Here is a 19,332-nt window from a genome sequence, read left to right as displayed (position 1 = left end):
TAAAGACTTTTTAAAATAAAAAGTTGATAATCACAATTCACAAACTTCATTTGTATTCCAAGGGTCTACCCAAATTCCCTTTAGGTAATTATCAGTAATACTTACGCAGATCTGCCTTCCACATCTAGTTTGCCTGGATTCACCCCCTTTTTAGCAAGGATTGAGGACACTTTTTCTACATCTCCCCTTTCTGCTGCTTTCATCAATCGGTCATCATATTTGTTCCAATCTGCTGCATGCTACAAAAATGAAAAAAAGAAGTGAATATGTATACTATATACACTATACTAGTAAGACTTTCTAAAGAAGGAAGGAAAAGAGTACGCATAAGACATCACTCAGTTTTCAACTGCATCCCAAATTTCCTTCTCCCTGCTGTGCTAACTTGCCAAAAAGAACCTTTTCAAAACACATGATACACAAAAAATATTTTAAATCATACTTCTGAGAAAAAGCATGTTTCTCATGTTCTCTGCTGTTTACTTCAGAAATGAAGGAAATGAATAACTGCTGAACACTTACCCTGTGCCAGGCATGAATTACTCAAACAACCCTAGTAAACTAAAATTATCATCTCTATTTAACAGATGAGAATAGTCGAAGCTCCAGGAACATTAATTGACTTAAGCGGCCAAGCCCGACCATGACTTCTCATGCTTTCCAAAATCAGTGTACTTTTCCTATTTTCTAACTCATGCTTTCAGATTTGGCTCTGATCACATATCTCCCAAAACCCTCAGATGTAGTGGAATTCTGTACATATTTTTAAAACCCTTCCTCAACTTATTTAAAAGGTATTGTTGAATATTTTTATGGAAACAAACTACACACACACACACACACACACACACACACACAAACACAAATTCAGACACTCAATAGAGAAAGCAATCCATCATTATGCTTATTAGTAGGATAAGAAGAAATTTCTACATAGAAAAAAACTTTAAAAAGACTTAAGTATTAACTACTTAAAAACTCTAAGATAATGGGATTACAGGTGACTTTCATTTTCTTTTTTACATTCAACTTATATTGCTTTTGTTAAAAAAGATTTTTAATTTTAGCGAAAATTCAGTGCACATGTAGTTAAAAGAACAAAGGCAATTTTAAAACTAAGTTTTAATTGTATCAAGGTTATCTTTAGCTTTGATTGGAGGAAATATATTGGAGGAAAAGATTCTGTGAAGCCAATAACTTGTATCTTTTAATAAGCACAAATGTAGAACCCAGAACTAAAATATACACTATTGAAACAAGTAAGGTTTTAGACTTTTAAAATATTATACAATGAGCTTATTGCTAAATTATATATTAAGCCCAGTATTATTTCTAGAACAACAAAAAAGATGTACATATTTTTCATTCAACTTAGAAAGTAATTCCACAAATACCATAACAAATCTCTGGGGAGAAAAAAATGAATCACTTATATGAAGCATATAGTTTAAATGTTAGATCAATATAATTATTTTATATCCACTATATATAAAGCAAAAAAAAAATCACCAATTTTTCCAGCTAAATAAGCAATGTATTCATTAAATAGGTGAAGTGAAAAATATGAAAATTAAATATGAAAAAAATAAATACATTAAAATTTTAACCCACTCCTGAAATGTAATATTTCATTGGAATCTGGTTCAAGTCCCTACCTAGACAGAGTTCAGAATTGTCTCTAAATTCATCAAATTTAGAGATGAACTCACTTCCTTCTACCTTTAAAGTTCAAACTGACAACTATGAGCTGAGACAGACCTACTTATTGGCTCAAAGTCTAAACTACATTTTAGGCATCCCCTTTCTTTAGCTTTATAACAGAACAGTTTACTGACTCTAAATTGAAGAGTGGTAGATGTAGGCTTAAGAGACTTTGTGTTTTCAAATGCCTAAGGGATTAAGTCATGTTTAGCACACAAATACTTGCTCTAAATTGATTAATTTATCCTTGCAGTTAAAACAATCTCGACTTTCTTTCTAAGTAAACTTACTGGTGGAGAAAGGAGCTATTCAAAACACTAAAAATGATAAAATCTGAAAGTAAGGCTTTTAAAAAGATTTCACCTCTACTTCACCAGCCTGGGGTTTCCATTTTGCTACACTGTCAGTTAACAGAAATACTGCTCAATTATTAAGATTCTATTATGTGCTTTTTAAACCTGGAAAAAGAAACAAGAACTTTTATTTTTACACTAAACCCATTAGCTGTTAACCAGATAAGTCAGAAAGAACCTAATAAGACAAAGAACCCCAAATGAATAAAACAGCAGTACATTTTAAAAGAATACAGTTCAGAAAGCCTAACACAATCTTTTGTTACCCTGGTCGACAGGGATACCTACTCTGTTCTTAGAAGCACAAGAAAACCAACAGTTCATCATAGACAGGATTTAGTTTCTTGTTGCTAACAGCAAACTATTTCGCATTAAGTTACAAATCTCTTTAGCTCACAAAGCAAGCTCACAAAGCAAGCTCGCAAACTCCTAACCAGGGACCCTGTCCGTCTCTTTACAACTCTTCCTGTTCTACAATCCTCATGCTGTGCTAGACTTAGCTCGGATCTCTAACGACATTTTCTTCATCGTCGGGATCCTTCTCCGCCTTCATAACGCTTGAAAATTATCTTCTTTGCTGTGCAGAACTTGATTAACAGCAGCCCCAAGTCAGGTACTGTAACTCCTCCTATTTCTTATTCTTTAGAAGCTGTCGTTCAAAGCTATCCCTTGCAGGGACTCCTGTGGAAAACTGGAACTGCACTCTGCATCCTGCTGCCTCAACACTGCAACACAGACACTGCAGTGTATGATAAAACTGTCTACCTCCAAATCATCCGTAAACAGTGTGGAGGCTGTCTCTCATTGGCCGGGTTCTATTTTAGATTCCATAGGACTTGACAGCTGAGTGATAGAAAGCAGCAGCTAAGAATATACTGTAAATGCATGCTTCCCCTCTGAGTAATAAATTTCAGGTCTACTGGGGGACCAATGACTTAAACATATTGTAAACTACGCTTATTATATCAAAACAACCTACATGACATTATGATGATATTGTTAAGAGACAAATTTGGTTATTCCACAAAACAACATTTAAAACTAGTTTCAGTCTTAGGATCATCCATCATGACCTTATAATAGCCTTGATAAACAGAATATAAAATTCTTTTTTAAGCAAATGTGTCATACTTTAATTTAAGGAAACACACATAGACAGTAACACTTTCAAATTTTCTCCATTTTCCTTCCTACCCCTATCTGTCTCCTTCTGCACACAACCAGGTTTCAGTTTACAACTGCTGCCAGTCTGTCTCCTAACATGTTAAATGAGAAGAGCCAGAGGCACTGCCAAGACATTAAATAGACTGCATTATGATGAATACTTTTCAACAAATTTTAAATTTAACTCAGTACTCTTAATTTCCAAGTTTAGCACCCTGCCTGATATGACAAGTAAATATTTTATCAGTGGAAAAACATATTATCAGGATTCAGGGATTTTTTAAAAAACTGATTAAATACTAAAAGAGGCAAATGTGTATTAAACAGTGAGACAGACTATAAATAAAATTCCATTTGGGGGCAAAGCAGACAACTTCTCCATATTCTCTACAGTTAACACACTTGTATCAACGTTCTTTACATTATCAAGGACATTAACAAACATCTGCAGGCTCCAGGATGTTTTTTATTTTCTAGTTACCACAACAACATTACAGTAATTTACACTTCCTCCCAAGACAGATTTGGGAAAAGTGTTTTATGTGAATGCAAAACATTCCAACACAAGTGTTTATAGGAAGGAGATAACTGCTATACTATAGATCGTGCTGCCAGTTAAAAATTGTTAGGAACTTCATCAAGAAACCCATTTCCTACTATTTAAATTTAAAATGTTAGGCACATATTCTAATTATAAAATATATAAGGTAAAGCTTTCTAATGGATCCAAGCTTCGCCAGTCATCCAGTATTGCTACATTTCTAGGAGTAGAACTAAGTAATAATTCAAGTGTTAAATTGTGAATGAAATTTGTATTGGAAAGTTAGGACTTCTCATCAGTTTGGATAATGCTTCATTGTTTTATTTTGTTTTGTTGTTAATAAGAGTTGGTTTATTTTGATGATATGTAATGGAAGGAGTATAGATACAGAACCGGAAATGGATTGGTCAATACAACTCTTTATATTTTGACTGGTAAGTGTTCATGGTATACGTAAAATTTTGATCAATTTCTGTAAATCAGATAGATGATATCTTGTTTCTCTAAATTACTCTAATCCCAATGGGTTTCCTTTATCAATAGAAAGATCCTTTTCCTAAACAAATCTTGATTTCTATAATAATAAAATATTCATGTTTAAAAAAGTAATGAAATAAAATAAAATAAAATAAAATAAAATATATAAGGTTATACACCATAACGTATTATTTCTGAAACAATTTTTTTCCCCACAAATCACATTAAACATCATAATAGATTCTTGGCTGGACCTAGAGACTCCACCCACTATATTTTATCCTTCTTTAGAGGAAATCTGGGATAGAACTTAGGCTCTGTCCTTTGGTTAACAAAGTAAGCACATTCTTTCTAGAAACAGGACAGCAAAGGCAAAGGAAATAAAAAGAAAAGGGGAAATCTGTAATGAGTATTAAAAGCCATATAAGGAGCTGTCTGTGCTAACTACGGCTCAGGAGACAGGATTTACATGCTCTCCTACACTGCGGATGTCCTGAGCCTCCCTAGCCTCTGTGACTTAAGCTCCTATTCCTACTCTCACTCTTTCCTTTTCAGGTATTTCCCAAGAGCTCTAGGTAAGTCCCCACTTTCACTGTCCCCTGTGTCTGTAAGCTTCTTTCCTTACCTTCACTCAGATTCTTCTCAAATGTCACTTCTTCAGAAGCCTTCTTAAACCTCTGTATCTAAACAGCCCCAGCCTCACTCTTTGTCTTCCTGCTGTTTTACTTTTCTTCAAAATACTTATCAGTATCTGCCAATGTATCACATGTTCACCTGTTTGTTAGCCTTACTGCCTGTCCGATATTTGCTTCAAAATAATGAATTCAATAGCACATTAAAACTATTATACATCATGACCAAGTGGGATTTATTCCTGGAATGCAGGGATGGCTCGACATATAAAAATCGCAATGTAATATACCACATTAATGAATTAGGAACAAAAATCATATGATCATTTCAATTGATACACAAAAGCATTAGACAAGATTCAACATCTTTCATGATAAAAAACACTCAACAAACTAAAAATAGAAGAAAATCACCTCAACATAATAAAGGCTATATATGAAAAACACACAGCTAAAGTCATATTCAATAGCGAAAGACTCAAAGCTTTTTGTCTAAAAATTATGAACAAGATAAGGATGCCCACTTTAGCCATTTTTATTCAACATACTAAGTCCTAGCCGAGTAGTTAGGCAAGAAAAAGAAATAAAAGGCATCCAAATTGAAAAGGAAATACAATTATCTCTTTGCAGATAACCTGATCTTATATGTAAAAAACCCTAAAAATTCCACAAGAAAAAAAAAAAAAGTTAGAACTAATAAATTCAGCAAAGTTGTAGGATATAAAATCAACACACAAAAATTGTTTCTATATGCTAAGAATGAATGATCAAAAACAAAAGAAAGCAATTTCACTTACAGAAGCATCAAAAATAATGCAATAATTAGGTATTAACCTAACCAAGGAGGTGAAAGACTTATACGATGAAAGCTACAAACCACTGCCTAAGGAAATTATAGAAGACACAAATAAAGGGACAGACATCCTGTGTTTACGGAGTGTAGGACTTAATATTGTCAAGATGTCAATATTACCCAAAGAAATCTACAAATTCAACATAATCTCTATCAAAATTCCATTTTCCATTTTTTGCAGAAATAAAAAAAAATCCATCCTAAAATTCATATTGAATCTCAAGGGAACCCAAATAGCCAAATAATCTCGAAATGGAAAAACAAAGTAGGTGGTCTCACACTTTCTGATTTCAAGATATTACAAAGCCACAGTAATCAAGACACTGTGGTACTGGCATAAAGACAGATACATAGATGAAACAGAATAAAGAGCACAGAGATAAGACAATCAAATGTATGGTCAAATGATCTTTGACAAAAGTGCTAAGACCACTCAACAGAGAAAGGACAGTCTCTTCAACACATGGTGCTAGAGAATCTGGATATACACATGCAGGAGAGTGAAGTTATCTTATACCATATACAAAAATCAATTCAAAATGATTAAAGATCAAATTTAAGACCCAATTATAAAATTATTAAATTGAAATACAGGGAAGAGCTTCATGACATTGGATTTGATGATGATTTCTTAGATATGATACCAAAATCAAAGACGGCAAAAGCATAAATAGACAAATGGTACTACATCAAACTTAAAAATCTCTATACATCAAAGGCTACAATTAAGAGGGTAAAAAGGCAAACTATGGAATGGGAGAAAATATTTGCAAATTATATAACTGATAAAAGGGTAATATGCAGACTATATAAAGAACTCCTATAACTCAGTAACAAAGAAACGAATAACCCAATTTAAAAAAATGGGCAAAGGACTTGAATAGACATTTCTCCAAAGACAACATCCAAATAACAAACAAGCATATAAAAAGATGCTCGACATTATTAATCATTAGAGAAATGCAAATAAAAATCATAATGAGATATCACTTCACACCCATTAGAATGGCTACTATAAAAAAAAAACAGAAAATAATAAGTGTTGGCAAAGATATAGAGAAATCAGAACACTAATGAACTTTTGGTAGGAATGAAAAATGGTGTAACCACTATGGAAAACAGGATGGCAGTTCCTCAAAAATAAAAAATAAAACTACCATATTACCCAGCAATCCATCTTTTGGGTATATATCTGAAAGAACTGAAAGCAGGGTCTCAAAGAGATATTTGCGACCTATGTTTGGAGCAGCATTTTCACAATAACCAAGAAGTGAAAGCAATCCAAATGTCTGTGGGTGGATGAATGGATAAACAAAATGTGGTATATAGAAGAAATAGAAGGAATATTATTCAGCCATAAAAAAAGAAAGGACATTCCATCACATGTTACGATATGGATACATGTTGAGGACATTACACAAAGTGAAGTAAACCAGTCCCAAACAAATATTGCCTGATTCTACTTACAAGAGGTATCTAAAAAAGTCAAATTCATAGAAACAAAAAGTAGAATGGTAGTTACCAGGGACTGGGAGGAGAGGGAAATGGGAAGTTGTTGTTTAATGCATGTAGCATTTCAGATTTGTAATATGAAAAAATTCTGGTTATCTGTTGCCCGTCAATGTGAATATAGTTAACACTACTGAACTGTACACTTAAAAATGGTTAAGATGGTAAATTGTAGGTATTTTTACCACAATTAAAAATTTTAAAAATAATGAAACAATAGAAATGCAATCTCTCAGAGTATCGACAGCATGCTTATTTTATTAACAATTTTTTTTAAAACCAATCAAGTGGACGAGGGTATAAATGAAATAAGATTAGCCTTATGTTAATAACTGTTAAATCTGAGTTACAGGTTCATCAGGGTTCGGTATACTAAACTATTCTCCCATCTTCTGTATATTTCACGCACTTTTGATACATGGTCCAATAAACCAGGTTGATGTATAAAATTTTAAACTACATTTACATGCTTATCACCAAGGCCCTTCACCGACACAATACGACAGGAAACGTAGCACATTCTTTCCACTCAATTCTCTCTGGATTAAAATGAAGCTATTAACATTTCAACATATCTTGGTGAGTCCACAGTCATATACTTACAAGATAAGCTTTGTGATATCAAGTGAAAGCATTTTAGAAGAAGCAGTTAAGTTTTTTAAAGAGCATTAATGTTTACTATATATTATAATAAATACATTTTTATACTCGGGCACTGTACTGGTTTTAAAAAGATATTCAAGCAAACTCAGAATGCAACAAGCCGAAGTACCTCTGGTAAGTCAAAAGACAGCTGTTTCTAGTGAAAAAATGTAACATTCTAACACAAAGCAGTTATTTCACTAGGTAGACTTAACTGGATGATAACTCCGAACTCTAAATCAACATAAAGAAAATCACTTAAAAGTTTTAACAATGACCCTCTCATATTAATATCAATTGCAAATTAATAACTTTTTCAGAAATAAAATTTAAAAATTTTTTTAAAGTAATGCATGTTCAGTATAGAAAAATTGTAATTCAGTTTATACATGAAAATCAAGATGACTTACAATTCCACCATGTAGAAAGGCCCATTATTAAAAATTCTGTATATTAACCTCTAATCTCTTTTCAATTAAAAGGTCTAATCAAGATTTTTTTAACCTAAACGAATCCAACAATTGCTTAATTTATTAAATGTTTGGGATAGAAGATCTCCTGAGAGGAAATTTACAGATGCAAATTAACAAGTAGACTTTAAAAGACATGCAAATCCATATAACATACTTATATTTAAGGGGTAGACTCAAGAGATCACAGCTACAGTGATTTGATGACCAGTTTTATAAGCCCAAAGGCAATTTTTGATACATTATCCAAAAGAGAAATATAAAATATGATAGCGAATTTTTATAGAAAACTGTTTAAAAGCAAGAAAAGTCATGCTGAACAAAAGTATCTAATTCACACAGATCTTAATAATTTGGGTGTCATGGACCCTTTTAAGAATCTGATGAAAGCAAGAGACACTCTTTTAAAAATTGTATGAGCACAAATTCAGACAAATTTACATTTATATGCAGGGGGTTCACTGATCCCTCTACAAATCCAGAGACCATGAATGAACTTTAATATAAAAGAACCTTAATATAAAGAACATCAACAGAGTTTTGTCTTTTATGTTTACAAAATAAGTACTGAATAACTGCCAGATGATTAGATAATTTATTTGTTCAATAAAAATTTACTTAGCATCTATGTGCTCAAATATGTATGATCATTTGATAAGTGCCATGCCACATGTTGCGTGCTGGATATACCACAGAAAACAAAGCAGATATGAGACCTGACCTCAGGCAGTTCATAGGAATAAAACCCAGTCGCTTTCTTCAACTGATCTCACAATATAAAAAGATAGATATATATATAAACATGCACACAATCATAATACACTATAATAATTATTACATATAAGGTATAAAAGTAGTTCAAAAGAGGGCAAATCAGAAAAGCTTTGTAGAAAAAAATGACCAAAGCCTCTACTAAAAGATGAGTAGAAACTCACCAGGTTTGAAATAGCATCACAAATTAGGAAACTACAAACGCTACTTATAGCTCTTTATGGGTTACAAAGCACTTAATATTCGCGGCATGTCAGTTAAAATCTATACATGAATGACTCACACACATCTGCAACTAAGGCTTCTCTAAGCTCCAGGCCCATGTATTCAATTATTTTCTTGACAATTCTTCTTCAGTGTCTTAAAAGTATCTCCATATCCGAAACTAAAAACATGTTCTTCCTCCTGAAATCGAATCCTATTCCAAGTTTCATTAACACATCAAATGGATACCATGATTCATCTAGTTGTATAAAACAGAAACCTAGAAATCAGTCTTTCCTCGATGAGTTTGGGGATAAGTGAAACCATCACCACTATCAAGGCTCAAAAACACATCAAAGTCTCTTTTTTAATGGAATTTGATGTTCTAATGGGAAAAGACAGGGTAAATAACTAATGAAAAGAAGAAACTATCAGGTGAGAATAGGGAAGGAGATGTGATGGGAATGCTGGAGACAGACTATTAGGTTAGGTAACCCAGAAAGTTCTCAGAAGGTGATATTGGTGATGGAATTTGAATAAAAAGAGCTGGCCTGTGAGAATTTATATTTCAGAGGGAATAACTAGTGAAAGGAGCTTGGCATGTTTGAAAAAAGGCAGTATAACTGACAAATGAGGACAAGGGATCACAGAATGAGATAGATGAGGATGCAGGGGAGGGCAGGCACTGAAATGTCATAAATACTTTTCAAAAAGGACTTAAGGGACAAAGGCAACTCTTTTGCATAGGTTCTTTTGGATACTTTAGTGTAAAAAAATAATTCATCCTAACGTACTATATTTTCACTTCCAAAAATTTATATTGAACAATAACCAATTGAATCTTAACTTGCCTTAAAATGTTTATAAGATTAATCAATTATCTTAACATTATAGATACCACAACCTCTGTCACCTATCTCATATCTAGAAACCTAAACGAACTTTGCAATACATTTAAAAATCCACCACAAAAAAAGCAGCATCCCCCAAAATAGAATTTCATTATCACATCCTCAGGATAAGGCTCTAAACCTAAGACAAGCTCTACCACACTGAAAACTAGCAAACTGCAGAAAGCAAAACCTATGAAGCATAAACATTCCTTGAAGATTAGGCTACACAATTAAGAACTGTTTAACAATTCACTGGATTGATTATAATTGAAATATTTCCTCCATTCCATTTAGTCCAAAGGTTATTTAGTTCTCTCCTTTATATAATAAAATAAAATAAGAGCTTACATAATAGAAAAAGAAAATAAAATGTTAAAATAAATCAAGAAAATCAAAGTTGTACACCTAGCTTCTTTCTCCCTGACCCCCGACTCTTCCCTTTCTGATTTTTCCTTATCCTTATTTAATTATCTCCGTCTACTTCTCTTACACTCTCAAGCCTTCCACTGTATGATCTGAAAGTATGTAGTTAGGATTCAATGAAACAAATAGAGGAAAGGGAAAATTTTAGCCTATCAATCATCTTCCTGACCGAGACAATAACAGGCTTACTCTTGCTTTATTGCATTTCTCTATATAAAAACGTCAAGGTCAAAAAGATAGTAATGACTATTATTATTATTTAAATAATAAATCTAACATTTTCAGGGCTGAAGGTGGCTATGGAATCTGAAAAAACCTTTAAAGGACTGGAGTCGGAAAGACTCAGAAATAACTATTTTGATAAGACTTCCTAACTACCCAGTTTGATTCTATTCTAGTCTGTTGTATAAATACCAGACTGTCTACTCCTCCCTAGCGCAGGTATTTGTTCCTTTATTAGAACTGTCTAGACTCTCAAAAGAGTCTATTAAAAATATAGACAGGAAATTGTCTCTCCAATTTTAATAAGTGTCATTTTATAATATTACTTATTTTCACCCTTCCTCACTAGAAGAAGCATTGAATTCCAAAGTAAATATATACGTGGATCTTAAACACAATAAATTATAATGTATATCACAGAAGAAAAGAGCTCTCCGGCTGGATAAGTAAGATTTTTGTTTACCATCCCCTATAAAATGTTAAACAATTGGTTACTTGAGAAAAATAAATATAAACTTGTCCTTAGAAAATTTTATAGAAAAATGTATTCGAATTAGAGTTCTTTAAATGCCTAAATGTCGTGAGTAAAATTTTTAAATATAAAGGTAAAAATGAAGGAGGGTCTATTATGTTTCTCATCCCACCCTACACCCATCAATGAACAAAATACCTCTGCTGAGTTTTAGCAAACATTTAGCAAACCATGTCTGCTATACATATATCTCCAAACAGGACAGATTTAGGAAGGATTCTATGTTCCTGACAAAGCAAAACATATACACTTACAAAAGAGCCTCTGATGGGGTTTGATCACAATGAAAAATAAGAGATATTTTTGTTCCTTTGGCTTTCTATTTTTTCTTGGCTTTGAAAAGGAACATCAGCTAAACAAAAATGTTTGTTAGAACTCAAAAAACTCTTCAAAAATTAAACTAATAACAAACTTTACACTACAAGCCAATATTTTAAAAATCTGAAATGAGAAATAGGTATATAAAAACAGGGTTTTGAGAAAATGTTTTTGTAAACACATCAGAAGTTAATTGCTTTTCTTTTTATTAAATTAATAATAGTTCTACACAAATTTATAACTCTTTCCACAGATATTTTACACAGGATTTTCTTCCAATGGGTCTTAATATATGTCTTCCATTTAAAAATAGATGGCCAAATTAATAATGAGATAGAATTCATACTCTCGTATTTATGTCTATAATAAAAAACATAGCAATTTAATTAGGATGCAATTTCAGAATTGAGAAATACTTCTAAGTGCTTTATATAGATAACTGCTAAACTTTAAGAACTCTTCAAGTCATCCTGCTATTTTTACTTTCCAAATGGGACATAAAGAAACTAAGCATTTACCATGGTGGACTGTACAGCCTCCAATAATTCCTTTCACTCCTGTAAGCTCATCCCTTTGCAATGTGACTTTGCCATGCTTCCTATAAAGAGATGGCATTTATTTCCTCATCCCTTAATGTGGCAGAAGTGACCTTATAGGACATATGAAGCTAGGTCTCAAGACCTTACGGCTTCCACTCTTGGGCTGCTGGCAGAGAGTGAACATGCTAGCTTCCTAGAGCATGAAAGATCATAAGAAAGAGCTCAGCCACCCAGTAGTGCCAGCTACCATAAAGTGCCAGATATATCAGTGTGGCCATCTTAAAGGAGCTATTAGATGATGACAGCCACCCAAGTAAACCAAGACAAGACCAGCAGAACAACCAAGCAGCAGAACCCAGCCCAAATTACTGACTCATGGAGTTAGCAGCAAATAAAACAGCTGTTGTTTTAAGCCACTAAATTTAGACCTAGGACTGTCTGAATCCATAGCCTAGACTATCTCCACTACTTAAAGCTGTAATGTACTCTTTGGTTTGGAAACAAATACATTTTGTAGTCTAATTCAATTTCATAGATATTATTCAAGAACAATCAAGTTGAGAAATAGTTAACATTTTTATCTATTATCTTAAAAAATATACCCTTTTACCTCCTTAAAAGAAAATAGACACAAACATCGAAACATGTAATTGTAATAATCTGAAGCTGGTAACATTTCCTAGAAAAAGTACTTTCTCTTCATTCCCAAAGATAGGCAAGTATTCATTTAAAAACTAATAACATTCATATATATTTCATCCACAAAAACTAAACTAACCTTGGGATCTAAATGAAAATCTGAATGGTTGTACAATAAAAACTTAAATTATTAATGTTTATGAATCTAATAAAAAGTGTGGCTTTAAAACAATAAAACATTGTTATTGTAATGTTTAACCAGTATACATTCATATTTGAATGAAAACACTAAACTAGGAGTGAACCATGACAGAGCAAGAACCACAAGCGCCTTTTGTTTTCCTTAAGGGTTGGCAATATTTTTCTATAAAGGACTAGATAGTAAATATTTTAGGATCTGCAGGTCGTGCGGTCTCTGTCCTAACTACTCATCTCTGCCACTATGGAATGAAAACAGCCATAAATAATATATAATAAGCATAGCTATGTTCCAACAAATCCTTATTTATAAAAACAGGCAGTGGGCCATAGTTCGCCAACCTTTGTTTTAGGTGCTCCATTATCTTCAGCCAAAATACACCTAGTTTACTAGCTGTGATCAAGCAAATTTGTTTGCTATCTTAATATGAGAGCTATTAGAAAGTACTCTCTGTACTCATATTCTACTATCTGCAAAATAATACTATGTATATGTGATAGTAAATTTTATGTGTCAACTTGACTCAGCTATGGTGCCCAAATGTTTAGTCAAACATGAGTTTAGATGTTGCTATGAAGGTATTTTGTAGATGATTAATATCTAAAAATCAACTGACTTGTAGTAAAGGAGATGACCCTTGATAATGTGAGTAGACTTCATCCAATTATTTGAAGACCTTAGGAGCAAAAACTGAAGATTCCCAGAGAAGAAACGATTCTGCCGCATGACAGTAACAATTTGCCTTAACAAACTTCAGATTTTCCAGCCCCCGAAATCACATAAGCCAATTCTTTATATCTCTCTCATTAAGTATGGATATATAGATATATTAATGTCATTTAATGTAATATGCCTTTAAATTTTAAAAAAGATATGCTCTGATTTTTTTTGTGCACATCCAAAACTATGTGAGAAAGTTGTGGTGGTCTGTATTATTACTTGATATTATTCACTCCTCTGCTTCCTTGCAAGATAACTGTGTGTATGTATGTGTGTGTGGGTGTGTGTGTGTGTGTGTGTGTGTGTGTGTGTGTAAACATGTGAGTTGTGCATGTCTCATAGGGAAAGAACAGACATCCCTAGGTTATAGATTTTGAAGTCACCCATGCAATATGTTTTGGCCAACAGAGTGTGAACAGATGTGATGCACATCACATCTAAGCAAAAACTTGAAACAGCAAACCAAGTTTGGACTGGCCTTCTTGCTTTGTATTTGTCAAGAGGCTCGCATATCTCATATAAAGACTATTTCTTCTGGAGGGGATTCACAGACTGTTTCTACAGATGACTCACAGTCTACAATATAAAGACAGTAGGAAATACAACTTTGTTATTTTGAGAAGCCACTGAAATTCAGAGGTAATTACTACAACAAAGCTAAACACTACAGAAACTGGTACCAGTGGGGTGCTACCTAAACTACAACCACCACCAAAAATGAAAAATTTTTGTGATGTAAGCTTTGGAGCTGTGTGGTAGACAGCGAGGAAACTTATTGGAGATTGGAAAAACGGAAAACCACAAAAATGTAGTCATAAATAAAACTGTTATGTGTAAAAAATTAGATAGCTTGGTGAAAAGACGGGACTTGTGACTGGCGTCTGAAGTGGAAGAAAGGCAGGCAGTCTGTGGGACCGAGCCCCTAACCTGTGGGGTCTGAGCTAACTCTAGGTAGTGTCAGAATTGAGTTAAATTGTAGAACACCAAGTCAGTGCCCACAGAAAACTGAATAATTGCTTAGTATCAGCTTCAAGCTGATCCAGAAGGAAAGGTTTCGGTGATAAGACGCCCAGTAGGAAGAACACAGGAGGGGCCGACACGAGAATGAAACGGCAGGCACCAACTTTACCGCGGAGAGCGCAGTTCTATTGCGAGGAGAGTGGTTCTATTGTGGGGAATGCGCTTCTGCCCTAGGAGACTGCATGGGCTCCACATATATCAGAGTACAATAGTGTCACACGTGATACATAAGCTGAATCATGCTTACATGAGTTAGGCGCAAGCGCTCTACTACATTAATGTAACTTTCTAAATCCGGGGTCCTATTCTTAGCCACAAGCCTGGATCACAGCCAGACCTGGGACCAGCCAGGCCTGGGACCCACACTTGTTATGGAAAAACCCACATATACTTGAAGTACAAAAGTATTCAGTGAGTAGTGAGCAAAGGAAACAAGTGTTTTCCTTTCACCCAGAAAACTCTTTCAGGTGGAACGAAATGACTTGGAGGGGGACTCCCCACAGGAAGAGACTAAGGATGTGGTCTCACAGAAGCCCAATAAGCTCAAGAAAACTGTATAGACGTCTAGAGAAAAGGCACATCTCGAACAACTGAGAATGTAGTGATCAGTATGCGCATAAATCTGACTTACATCAAACAGATAAAAAGACGAAAAACTTCCAAAACCACCCCCAGCCTGAGTTAAGGGTCTGTTATTCTTCCAAATCATCTTTGAGCCACCAGATTTCTATAGATAAGAAGCAGGCTAGGAAAGCAGCTCAACTCTTTCCTCATTCTACAGCCAAGAAGGGCATTACCTCCAGTAAGTACTCTGTTCAAATACGGACAAGGATGATATACTAAAGGTAGCACCCCACACAGAGCACAGCCAGCAGCCATGGAAAACAGACTGGGAAGCTACACACAGCTCCCAAAATCAGGGTCTAAGCAAGGAACATCCCCTAGTGTCAAGAAAAGGAACCCTCATTACATTTACCTAGCAGGATTTTTACAATTGCTAGGGATCAGTAGATATTCTTAAAAGGAATATCTACTGTGGATATCCTATCCCTGCTCCATTACTGTATGTTGGAGAGATGGCAGGTAGAAGGTAACTGGTGTGCGGATCAAGAAAATCTATATGCAAAAATGATGCAGAAAATCTAACAAGGTTCTAGGCTTCAAGACTAATGTGACTGAAAGAAATTTTGAGGTAATTTCCTTGAGGAAAGGATAAATACATCTTGTATGCAGAAGGGAAGAAAGTTAATATTTGTGAGAACAGGACAGATTGCAGTAGATTGCTTTATTATTCACTATTTACCACCTCCATCCTTGGAAGAGGCTTACACATCTCTGCCCATTGATTTATAACTTGCCTGTACCTTCAGTGAGAAGAATATTGGTCTCTGTGCCTCACTGACTTTGAGCCTAGCTATGTGACATGATTTGGCAGTCATGAAGCACTCCACACCTGAGCAGAAGCTTTAAGTGGTATCACAAGTTTCAGCCAGCCCTCTGAGTTCTCACTACCATGCAAATGGCAGGTCCAGATAGAGACTGCTCCTTCAGTTTGGGTCTTAAAATGAAAACATGTGGAATAGAGCCATTCTGTACAGGCAGTCCAAAATCTACATGTAATAGGATATTATTATAAGCCACCAAGACCTGTGGGTTATTTGTTTCTGCAGCAAAGTTGATTACTACAGACATCAAATGAAACAAAAGGTAAAAATGGGAGGAATTATGTGATGCATAGCTACTAATTTGGTTGCTGAATATAGTGGGAAATGCCTATGGCTGTAGATGAGTACAGTTAGTGAAGGATCTACGTTTCTACAGTGACTATGGCTAAGGGTAAATACAGATTCCACAGAGGATAAGTCAGGTCAGTTTAGTTGTCGGAAGTGATATTCTGGCAAGAATAAAACTAAGGTCCAAACTGGTATTTTAACTTTTATTGTTAATAATAAACACTTCATACAGACTTCACATAACCCTCTACTGTAATAAAAACCAAAGACTTACTATCTTTATTTTCCACATAAAAAGAAACTTAGAAAAGCTCAGTAACTTGCCAACATTAAAGAGCCACCAAGTGACAGAATTAAAATTCAAGATTAATTTTAAACTTTTTTTTCTATATCATGTTGTCAAAAAAAAGTACAAATTATTTAGTAATCATTGCATAAAAGCGATAACTTAAATTTTTACCATTTACCAATTCTATGAGATAGATGCAAGAAAAACCTGATTCCATGAACTTAGTTCTACGTCTGGATCCTATTAAATACATTACTCACAAAGAATTTTTTCTTTTAAACTCTAAAATGTTCTTATTAATGTGACAACCAAGAATTGAAAAGAATATAGCTTTTATTTCTAATCAATCAATTTTCTTAAATTTTAACTACAATAAATCAGAATTTTGAAGATTCAGGTAAGCGATAGCTAAATTTACCTTTCAATATGAAAAATATTTCCCAAGCAAATTAATAACACATTAAAATAATGGGTGATACATTTTAAACACTTTGTAAACCATTTAATAGTCCTTATACTGCTCATGTAAACTACAAATAAGTTATTTTTTATTAAATAATACACATTCGTGGTAGAAAAATTAGACAAGACTAATATGTATTTCAAAAATAGGAGAAAAAGAGGAAAATAAAACCTAGAACCACCATTAAGAGATAAAAATAACTTTATATTGTTATATATCTTTCCAGACTTCTTTACAATACCTACATACACATTTACTTTTAAATCAATATTAGATTATATACACAGTTCATATAAATGATTATTAATATGATTTCAACAGAATTGCTTATGAATGAATATTCCTAACTTGGAGAATGCCAAAGCTTATTAAAATAATCTTTCTGGCTCCCTCTGCTGGCAACTAAGAGAAGCTTTTTAATTCATTTCCATTTGAAAAATCAAAGTCAGAGAACCACTAATTCATCATTACTAAAAACATCTTTAAGAACCTGCCCAGGAAGTATACAGAGGACAATTTTTAATGAATTCCTATTAGCCAGCAGTGATTTGGCATTAGAAAAACCTGGAATAAATTCCCAGCTTGATCGCTTATTTGCTACAGTCCTCAGTCAAATTACTTAATCCTTCCAAGCTTTAGTTTTCTTCTCTGTAAATGATGCTAATATCAACTACCTCATTAGTTATAAGAATTAGAATTAATATATTTATACTTTGAGTATACTCCAAAGTATTGGCACAAAGTAAGTACAAAATAAATGGCAGTTAAATATTACTGCTACTACTACTATCACACCACCACTAAGATGGTGAGTTGTGTGGTTAGATAGCATAACTACTAAAGAATTATTATATAGCTATCAAATTCAAATAGATTAACTTTTAAAATATAAATTATTGTACTTGTACTCTTAATAACTCACTATTGCTCTCAAGATCAAAATCCTTAACATGACCTCTAAGATTCTTCACAGTCTGGCCCCTATTGACCTCTGAAGTGTAATCTTGAAGTTAGATATTCTCTCTCCAGCCCTTCAATCTCTCCTCACAGTGACGTTCTTCAAAAGTACCAAGTTCCCTCACAGGGTAACTGGACACAGCCTTCCTTTCCTGTGTTACTTAACAATAATAGTTCATTTATTTAGATCTCAGCTCAACTTTTCCAGGGAAACTTTCTCTGATTTCACAGACCAAGTCAGACCTTCCCCTGGTATAAGCTCTCCTTCCTTCACACAGCTTATTACATAGAACTGCAGCTTTATCTTTAAATGTGTTAGCATTGTAATACTAACATTTGTCTCCCCAATTTGTCTGTCTACAAATTCCTTGAGAGCAGGCAGGGAGTACTCTATATCCTCACAATCTAGCCACTTGTCGGAGTAGAGTAGGAACTTAAGTATCTGTTGAGTGACTGAACAAACTGAAATTGACAAATACTGAAATTAAAGAATTCTTTTTAAACCTGACTACTTCAGATAAAAGGTGGCTATATAAGTGTAAAATAACATTACAAATATTTTGCTTTGTATTGCTTCTCAGGCTAGTTGGTGTTCATAATGTCTGACAGAAAATCAAACAGAAATATCTTTAACACATACACTCACAGAAAGCATTGTACCCGTCAGAGAGAAGAATCTTTAAGAAAACAGAAACCTAAATATTTGATAGTCCTTTTAACACTCCTGATTTAAATTTTTAAAGTTTTTAATGTGTGTGTAATTTGTTTTAAATATTCAGTTCAACTGAATACTGAAACTTACTATTTTATACTGTAGTACAGAGTTTTACTTTTCAAGGAAGTCAATGGTAAATGAATTAGTAGAGCTAACAATAACCAGCTATAAAGGTATGCTTCATGGTTTCTTTGGAGAAGTACGCATACCTCACTATTTTAATCGAAGGCATACCTACGATTTCCTTAAAGAGTGTGAACTTTTTATAGATTAAATTCATTCTTTACATAGTAAGCATTCCCAAGTATGTAGTAAATTTTGGCTCCAAATAGCTTTTCTTCTTTTCATTTAAA

The 19,332-nt window shown here is 33.7% G+C and overlaps 1 protein-coding gene across 2 annotated transcripts in view; it reads right to left on the bottom strand.

Moving 5' to 3' along the window:
* UACA (uveal autoantigen with coiled-coil domains and ankyrin repeats) overlaps window positions 1-19,332 on the bottom strand; it is an 80,207-nt gene that overhangs the window by 40,457 nt on the left and 20,418 nt on the right. For both annotated transcript variants that reach the window (XM_011375864.2, XM_023521952.1), the window contains exon 2: window positions 106-239. In XM_011375864.2, coding sequence (XP_011374166.2) covers window positions 106-239 — 134 coding nt within the window. The remainder of the gene's footprint in view (window positions 1-105; window positions 240-19,332) is intronic.

This window comes from Pteropus vampyrus, unplaced genomic scaffold, assembly GCF_000151845.1.
Source record: "Pteropus vampyrus isolate Shadow unplaced genomic scaffold, Pvam_2.0 Scaffold10, whole genome shotgun sequence".
Taxonomy (NCBI): domain Eukaryota; kingdom Metazoa; phylum Chordata; class Mammalia; order Chiroptera; family Pteropodidae; genus Pteropus; species Pteropus vampyrus.
This window is presented reverse-complemented; position numbering and strand designations above follow the sequence as displayed.